Source organism: Lipotes vexillifer, unplaced genomic scaffold (assembly GCF_000442215.2).
Source record: "Lipotes vexillifer unplaced genomic scaffold, Lipotes_vexillifer_v1.1 scaffold387, whole genome shotgun sequence".
NCBI classification, from domain to species: Eukaryota; Metazoa; Chordata; class Mammalia; order Artiodactyla; family Lipotidae; genus Lipotes; species Lipotes vexillifer.
In genome coordinates, this window is record NW_006795399.1 from 3,627,547 (window position 1) to 3,636,394 (window position 8,848).

General features: G+C 50.8%; 2 protein-coding genes across 5 annotated transcripts in view; one reads left to right on the forward strand and one right to left on the reverse strand.

Moving 5' to 3' along the window:
• Positions 1-4,530, forward strand: part of STAT2 (signal transducer and activator of transcription 2) — a 14,231-nt gene extending 9,701 nt beyond the window's left edge. For 2 of the 4 annotated variants that reach the window (XM_007467719.1, XM_007467720.1), the window contains exons 12-24: positions 55-148; positions 299-346; positions 427-510; positions 658-756; positions 860-995; positions 1,116-1,168; positions 1,280-1,374; positions 1,980-2,116; positions 2,294-2,476; positions 2,713-2,770; positions 3,584-3,770; positions 3,852-4,026; positions 4,313-4,455. In XM_007467719.1, coding sequence (XP_007467781.1) covers positions 55-148; positions 299-346; positions 427-510; positions 658-756; positions 860-995; positions 1,116-1,168; positions 1,280-1,374; positions 1,980-2,116; positions 2,294-2,476; positions 2,713-2,770; positions 3,584-3,770; positions 3,852-4,026; positions 4,313-4,455 — 1,492 coding nt within the window. Of the gene's footprint in view, positions 1-54; positions 149-298; positions 347-426; positions 511-657; positions 757-859; positions 996-1,115; positions 1,169-1,279; positions 1,375-1,979; positions 2,117-2,293; positions 2,477-2,712; positions 2,771-3,583; positions 4,027-4,312 lie in introns of all 4 variants that reach the window. The other 2 variants (XR_457116.1, XM_007467718.1) reach the window with 2 other exon arrangements.
• Positions 4,531-5,701: 1,171 nt separating this feature from the next.
• On the reverse strand, positions 5,702-7,741 carry IL23A (interleukin 23 subunit alpha). Its single transcript, XM_007467717.1, has 4 exons — positions 7,550-7,741; positions 7,235-7,330; positions 5,987-6,133; positions 5,702-5,877 (listed from the first exon to the last, which is right to left on the reverse strand). Exons 1-4 carry the CDS (start codon positions 7,706-7,708, stop codon positions 5,716-5,718), a joined length of 564 nt encoding a protein of 187 aa, XP_007467779.1. The 5' UTR covers positions 7,709-7,741; the 3' UTR covers positions 5,702-5,715.
• Positions 7,742-8,848: the final 1,107 nt, after the last annotated feature.

Here is an 8,848-nt window from a genome sequence, read left to right on the forward strand (position 1 = left end):
TTTTAGAATAACTCTGCTCCTGACCTGCATATATCTTCTTCCTCCTTGGAATAGCTTCCGGAAGTTCAACATTCTGACTTCAAACCGGAAAACTTTGACTCCTGAGAAAGGGCAGAGTCAGGGCTTAATTTGGGACTTCGGCTACCTGGTAAGAAGGGATGGTATCTTAAGGTTGTAGTCCAATCGAACAAGCTGGAGGAAGTTCCCAGGCCTTGGGAAGTCCTGAGGGCAAAGCAGGGGTTCCAGGGACCCTGGGGTCCTTGCTCTGGCATTCTCTCTCCCTCCCCTCAATTCACAGACACTGATGGAGCAGCGTTCAGGTAGTTCAGGAAAGGGCAGCAATAAGGTGAGGCCTGGACAGGGGGTTGGGAGGCAGGAGGAACTTACCAAAAGGCACGCTGATCACTGTGTCTTCTGCTGTCCCAGGGGCTGCTAGCCGTGACAGAGGAACTGCACATTATCAGCTTCACAGTCAGATACACCTACCAGGGTCTGAAGCAGGAACTGAAAGTGAGTGAAAATGGAGTGCGTTTGGGGGAAGACCTAAGGAGGGTTTAAAGCAGAAGCCTCTCAGGGTGGAGTATTGTCTGGCCCTCACCAGATGTCTACAGCTGGAAACATCACATCCCTCTTCTGTGATTTCTGTCTCCTCCCCAGACAGACACCCTTCCTGTGGTGATTATTTCTAACATGAACCAACTCTCAGTTGCCTGGGCCTCGGTTCTCTGGTTCAATCTGCTCAGCTCAGACCCCCAGGTAGGAGGTGGGGGCCAACAGGTGAAGGGTGGCAAGGAGGGGCGTGGAAGCTTGGTGTGAGGGCAGTACTTCTGAGCCACCCTGTCCCTTCCTACGTCTGCAGAATCAGCAGTTCTTCTCCAGCCCCGCCAAGGCCCCCTGGGACTTGCTGGGTCCTGCTCTCAGTTGGCAGTTCTCCTCCTACGTTGGCCGAGGCCTCGACTCAGACCAGCTTGGCATGCTGCGGGACAAGCTGTTTGGTACAGACCTTCTTTTCTCTCAGCACTTCCCCAGCCTTTGTCTGCCCCCACCCTCCATCCTTTCTGTCCCAGGACCCTTGGCCCTGCCTTCTGTCATCTGAACTGTCTGTCTGCCCACAGGGCAGAACTCCAAGACTGAGGGTGCCTTGTTGTCCTGGGTCAATTTCATTAAGGTAACTCTCTGCATCCTGTGCAGCTAGACCTTGGCCCCCATCCAATTACTAGTCCTTCCCCACACCCAGGGCAGCTTCACATCTCTTCCTGCCTTTCCATTCCTCCTTCAGCGAGAGAGCCCCCCCGGCAAGCTACCATTCTGGACATGGCTCGACAGAATTCTGGACCTGGTACATGACCACCTGAAGGATCTCTGGAACGATGGGTAAGGCCTTGGTCAGCCTCCCTCTCTTCCCTGCCGCCTTTCTCTGCTTGAGAGTGGACTCTGTGCGCCCTCAGGTGGCAAATGGGGGGGGAGAGCAGAAGCCGGTGCCAGGTCATACCCCCTCACGTTTGCAGTAATAGTCTCCTAGCCCGTATTTGTCTAGCATCCACTGTGTTCCAGAGCCTGCGGGGTGCTTTTTATGAATTCTCTCACGTAATCCTTATAACCCTGCTGAGTGATGGGTGTTGCCACCCTCAAGGGAGGAAATGAAAGCTCAGAGAGGTTAAAGGACTTACACCAGGGGCAGAGTTGAGATTAAAACCGAGGCCTGTCTGACCTCACGCCTATGCTCTTTCCACCACACTGCCTGCCCATTTGTGTAGCACTTTGCCTTTTACAAGGTGCTTTTCATCTGTGTGACCTCACCGCAGCTTCACACCTCTTCCAACCCTGGGAGGTGGATATTGTCAGTAAAGTGAAATTACTTGGCCAACATGGAACAGTTTGTAACAAGGTGGCAGAGCCAGGGCCCAGACCTGGCAGTCTGTCCCTCTACAAGGGGAGCAGGAGGCAGGAGGGCCTCACAGCTGCTCTCTGTGCTGCAGACACATCATGGGCTTTGTAAGCCGGAGCCAGGAGCGCCGGCTGCTGAAGAAGACCATCTCTGGCACCTTTCTGCTGCGCTTCAGTGAAACGTTGGAAGGGGGCATTACCTGCTCCTGGGTGGAACACCAAGATGATGGTCAGCTGCCCTGCCCTCCTGTTTCCACAGCCTCTCTTGCTGCCCCTCTGCCTGCCCTTGGCTTCCCTGGCTCTGTCCTGAATCCCTCAGCAGATTAGTGGTTGGGCAGCCGGGGTGGGGAGCTCCCAGGCCCAGCCTCTTCCCTCAAGCCTGCCTGTTCCTGCATCCACTCTCCAGATAAGGTGCTCATCTACTCTGTGCAGCCCTTCACCAAGGAGGTGCTGCAGTCACTCCCGCTGACGAAAATCATCAGCCAGTATCAGCTGCTCACTGAGGAGAACATACCTGAGAACCCACTGTGCTTCCTCTACCCACGAATCCCCCGGGATGAGGCTTTTGGGTGCTACTCCCAGGAGAAAGGTGAGAAGCATTGATATACTTCACTGGTAGAGTGCAAGGATCCACAGGCATCCACACATCCAACGTTTTCCTTTCAACGTGGGGAAACTGATATCCAAAGAAGTTAAGGGCTTTGTCTGTGGGACACTGCTAGTTAGTAGGGAGACATGACTGTCAGGACCACCTGCACTAGGGGACCCTGGGGTTATGTGTCCAATCTGTTGACCTCCCCTGCCTCCTGTGTCTGTCCCCCATAGTTAATCTCCAGGAACGGAAGAAATACCTGAAACATAAGCTCATTGTGGTCTCTAACAGGTGAGATGTGGACTCTTTGCTCATCTTCCCTAACTCTTTTTGGCCGATATAGTGACCCAAACCTGCCCAATTCCGGTCTCTCCAGCCTTCTTTCCTACTGACCCACACTCCCCAGCCTTCTAGGTTTGTTTCCTGCTCTTTTAGTCTCTCTCCTCTCTGTTTTCCTGCTGCCATCCTTAGGTTGTCTCCACAGGGGTTCCCTGATAATAATAGTCATAATCATTGATGTTAATGGACATCTACTTAATGCCAAGCATGGTACTAGATTTTTTTAGAACATTTTTAAAATTTAATCCTTATGAGAACCCATCTGAGCCAGTAATGAATGATAACAGCCACATTTAATGAAAGTTTACTATGTTCCAGGCACTGAGCTAAATGCTTTGTGTTCATTTTCTCATTTATTGAATCTTCATAATTGTCCTATGAGGCAGAAGATACTGTTATTACTGTTTTCAGCTGAGGAACCTGAGGTTTAGCGTGGTGAAGTGGCATGCCTAAGGTGCATGGCTAATCAATGATCCAGGTCTGTCAAATTCCAAAGCCCTGCTTTTAACCATCTTACTGCCTCTCAAGTATTAGGAGGTATTGTTGTTCCCTTTTTACAGATGATAAATCTGAGGCTCAGAGAGGTTAGGTCACTTTGCCTAAGGTCACCCAACTAGTAAATGATAGGATTTAAACCTCTGGTTAACCTTAAGCCCTCTGCTCTATTGCCTTTTAGACTAGAGAGATAGCCTCTGCTTTCTCTACCATTCCCCACTTTACCTAAACGACTGAGCCCTGTTCCTTTGTCTGTATTGGGGTATCCAGACAGGTGGATGAGCTGCAACAACTGCCAGAGCTTAAGCTGGAGCCAGAACTGGAGTCATTCGAGCTGGATCTGGGGCTGGCACCAGGGCCAGAGCCAGGGCCGGGCCTGGACTTAGAGCCACTGCTGGAGGCAGGGCTGGATTTGGGGCCAGCACTGGAGTCCACTCTGGAGCCCACTCTGGAGCCCGTGATGGAGTCCACTCTGGAGCCCGTGCTGGAGTCCGCTCTGGAGCCTGTGCTGGAGTCCACTCTGGAGCCCACACTGGAGTCCACTCTGGAGCCCGTGCTGGAGCCCACACTAGGCGAGGTGTCACAGAGAGTCTCAGAGCCAAACCTGGGACCAGGACTGAAGCTGGAGCCTATTCCAGAGCCTATTTCACAGCCACTGCCAGAGCCGGATTTGCCCCATGATCTGAGACACTTGAACATTGAGGACATGGAAGGTAAGTGATGAGATGGGGCTAGGGAAGAGGGGACACATTCCCTTTCCCAACTCCCCTCCCTCACCCACTACAGAAAAAGACTGAGTTCTGAGCTCCTCATTGGAGAAAGGCTTATATCCCTGTGATTCCTTTTATTAGGAAATACACACACGCCTCCCCCTCCCCACCTAAGTGACCCCATCAGGCCCTGTCTAGGCCTCTGCTACCATCCTCTCTCACTTTCCCTGCTGCTTTGGGAACTCCTTGCCTAAGATCAGGGCCTGACTTCTTTCTCTGGACTATCTAGTCTTCAGAAACAGCATGAAGATTGAAGAAATCATGCCAAATGGTGACCCACTGTTGGCTGGCCAAAACACCGTGGATGAAGCTTACGTCTTCCCTCGCAGCCATTTCTACACAGATGGGCCCTTGATTCCTTCTGACTACTAGAAACTACATTTTCTCTGTTCTTTCCATATATTTTGCCCCTCCTACCTCTCACATCATGATGTTGCTCTCCAAGGATGGGAAATCAGGCATGTGCTCCTTCTAAACTGGGTTAACCATGGGATTTGGAGTGAGAGGTAGAAGCATAATACGGGTAAGGAACAGTCACCAATGAATCAGAACAGATGTTACCCATAGCTCCAGCTAGGAGCCTGGAGGCTGCCTGCTGTGCTGGGAGGTATAGGAATTTGAGAGCAGGCCAGAACAGTTAGGAGGTACTTGGAGGGCTCAGGGCAGTGGCTTCTTTCCAATATGGAAGGCTTTCAACATTTTCGTAGCTGATAAGACTAACCTGGTGCCAACTTCATCTTCCTGGAGTGCCCTTTCTGCTCAAAACAGCTCTGACTTCCGATCCTGCAGTGATTCAGAACTGTCTTTGGCTAAATACACTCTTGGCCAGGAAAGCAGGGAAGGAAGCCCTGGGTCAGGGAGCAAGAGAGGGCCACACTTAGGACCCCCACTTCCTAATCACAGTCCCTTGTAATCTCATTCATCTTGCTTAGCCATGTAGGGATTAAGGCCAAAAAGATCACGGTTACTGTATATACCAAAGGGTCATGAGGAAAGATCCCTCTCCACCATAGCCCTGCAGAGTAGAAGGATGCATTTTGTAGTCCTTTGGCCCTGTTTTTCTGTTCTGTTTCTTTTTACTAACAAGCCTAGAAATTAGACTTAGATATCCACATAAATAAGCCTTTATTGAAAAAAGTGCATATTTCAGTATAAATATAATAAATAATCCTCCACCCCAAACTGCTGCCACGACGATAAATAATCCCAAAATTTCCCTTCCCATGTAATAAATATTCAACCTGTTCTAGGTCAGCATCATAAGTCAGTCAGTTTTGGTAATTTTTCAACAGAGCAAGTCCTGTTAAAATTAATGGACTGGGGCTTCCCTGGTGGCGCAGTGGTTGAGAGTCCGCCTGCCAACGCAGGGGACGTGGTTTCGTGCCCCGGTCCGGGAAGATCCCACATGCCGCGAAGCAGCTGGGCCCGTGAGCCATGGCCGCTGAGCCTGCGCGTCCGGAGCCTGTGCTCCGCAACGGGAGAGGCCACAACATTGAGAGGCCCGCGTACCGCAAAAAAAAAAAAAAAATTAATGGACTGATTAACTTGTTGGCTCACAGGTGTCTAGGCTGATAAATTCATCTTAGCATTGTTGAGCCGTGGAGGTGTGGGTGCCATCCTTAAGCTGCTGGCTTAGGGGCTCAGAGTTGCTGCTCCATGGGCAAAGACCCTGGCAGCTACAGCCACAAAGGCCTGGAGGCTGCGAAGGATCTTGAGGCGGAGAAGGAGACGCTGCCATGGCTGGCTGGGACTGGGGCTTGGAGTCTGCTCAGTCTCCCAGTGGTGACCCTCGGGCTGAAAGGACACAGGATACAATCAGAGAGGACTCTAGATCCTTCACTTCCCCACCAGGACCTGTCTCTGACACCTGCAAGCCCCACTTCTCCAGGCCCCTAGTTCATACCTGCAAGAGTTCCCTGAGGCCCAGTAGGGAGGCATGAAGCTGGCCCACAGGGCCATCGGGGAGTAGAGAAGGCTCCCCTGTGAAAATATCTGAGCCCAGCAGCTTCTCGTAAAAAACCAAGCCTTGGTGGATCCTTTGCAAGCAGGACTGGGGAGAAAAGAAAGCAGTGAAAGAAAACAGATACAGGGACTCCCTGGTGGTCCAGTGGTTAAGACTCTGTGCTTCCACTGTAGGGGCATGGGTTTGATCCCGGGTTGGGGAACTAAGATCCCGCATGCCACTCAGCGCAGCCAAAAAGAACACCAAAAACAAAAAAGAGAGGGAGAGGAAGAAAGAAAAAGTAAGGAAGGAAAGAAAGAAAAAAAGAAGGAGGGGAAAGCAAAGAGAAGAAGGAAGGAAGGAAAGAAAAGAGAAAGGAAAGGAAAGAAAAAGAAAAGACAGATACCTTCTAATTACTCCACCAAAGACCCATCTGATATTTGCCACTCTTAGAAACGGCTGTGATATGAATGTTTGTGTCCCCAGAAAATTCATATTTTGATATCCTGATCCCCGTGTGATGGTATTAGGAAGTGGGACCCTTGGGAGGTTATTAGGTCATGAGAATGGAGCCCTCAAGAATGGGATTATTGCTCTTATAAAAGAGACCCACAGAACTCCCTAATCACTTCCACAATGTGAGGAGACAAGAAGTCTGCAACCTGAAGAGGGCCCTCCCTCAACCATGCTGGCACCTTAATCTCGGACTTCCAGCCTCCAGAACTGTGAGAAATAAATGTCTGTTGTGGGCTTCCCTGGTGGCACAGTGGTTAAGAATCCACCTGCCAATAGCAGGGGACACGGGTTCAAGCCCTGGTCCAGGAAGATCCCACATGCCGCGGAGCAGCTAAGCCCGTGTGCCACGACTACTGAAGCCCACGCGCCTAAAACCCATACTCCGCAGCAAGAGAAGCCACTGCAATAGAGCCCACACACTGCAACGAAGAGTAGCCCCGCTCACCGCAACTAGAGAAAGCCTGCGTGCAGCCACAAAGACCCAACGCAGCCAAAAATAAATTAAAAATTTAAGAATAAATTTATTTTTTAAAATAAAAAATAAATGTCTGTTGTTTGTAAACTGCTGAGTCTATGGTTTGTTGTTATAGCAGGCTGAATGGACAAGGACAGATACAGCTTTTACTAATTCACCATGGTGTCTAGCTCTGTCCCCAGTCCCCTCTTCCTTGCAGCCCAGCCTCATCTTAGTACCTGACTGTTGTCCCTGAGTCCTTGTGGATCACAGCCATCCCCACACTGGATATGGGGGACATGATTTGTAGTCTCATCATCTTCTCTTGGTAGATCCTGGAATGGAGGAGGGGTGGGAAGAGTAAAGAAATAAGTACTTTCAAACCCCACCTGGATCCTCAGGCTGTGACTCTCCCTGGAACCCCACTCCCCTGTCCTCTCTTACCCTCTGATGGCTTTCAACCCTCCAGCTTCCACCCTAGGCCACAGAGTCTTCCACTGCAGCCTTAGAGGGCTTGGATGGGCTCCTGTTTGGTCCCAGAGGCTGCCGCTTACCACATGTCCCATTGGTTGATGTGCACTCCAGGCCAGCATGCAGAGCTGCTGTGAGAGCTGCTGGCCCCGAGCCCAAGCAGGGCTGCTGCCCTCAGGCGCAGCACGGCCCCGAGCAATCCAGGTCAGCAGCAACAGCAGCACAGCTCTGCTCCCCAGCATCTCGTTGCCTGCTTCTCAGATCTGGCTGGCTCTCTGCCTTGCAGTCCCTGTGGAATCTCTGTCCACTTCCCCTTGCTCTGAGCCTGATTCTCTTTGTTCTGTGCGTCTCTGGTTTGGTTCCTTCTGTCGTTCACCAAGTTTCTGAGCTGCTTTCTGTAGATTTTCTCCCCTTGTCTCTGAGTCTCTTTTTAAGCTCCCTGCATTGTAAGACCCGCCCTTTATACTAGCAGGTGACTCACAGCAGGTGGGATTCCCCTCCCTGCATCATCTCCCTCCGTGGGGAGCCCAGGTAAGTAGCCTCAGTTCCAGGGGAAATGAGTCGTGTGGTTGCCGTGACTGGAGGCCTGGGATGGGACTTAACGTGTGATGCTCTCCAGGAATCAAAGAGGCTGTAGAAGTGGGTGGGGTGGGAGTAACGAATATTTAAATGAATCTAGTCTCAAGTTCCTTCCTGCTTAACCTTCCCCTCATCTTTTTGCCTCTCTAAGCTATATCTTCCCTCCCTTCAAACCTAATTTCCTCACCCCTGCCTGCCTGAGTAAAAATCAAAACAGAAGCATTCATTTATCTCCCAATAGGATGGCAAGCTCAGTTTGGAACGAAGTTTGGTTCCCACCTGATGCCCTCAATCTAAGAATAAGGGGGATTCTTAGTCTCTGTTGAGAACAGTGTTATTTTCACTGGGAGACAATGGACATGAAGGCACTTTGTGAACTGGAAAACCACATAAGTTCGGTATAAGGTATTATTGCTCCCTCACTTCAGGCCTCACTCTGGAGGCTAGGAGGGCTGTTGGAAGGAAAGAGCTGTTGCTAAGAACCATCTGATTTCTCAACCTTAGTGGCCTAAGTTTCTTGGGCTCTGTGGGATTCAGGTGATTTGGGGGTGGGGGACACCAGTGTAAGCAAGGGCTAGAAATCCAACTGAGATATTCCAGCACCCAGCCCTTCACCGTGGCTAGAAAGTCCAGGGTTCTGGGTAGTTGAAGGTGCACAGTGTCAATGACCCTGGCTGGTCCTTCAGCCTGTTGCATCCATGGGTAAAATCCGCTGACACTGATTTCATCACCATCCCTGATGCAACATTCAGTGAAACAGCTGAGACTGTGAAGTTGGGCGTGGGAGTGGAAGGTGGTCCAAA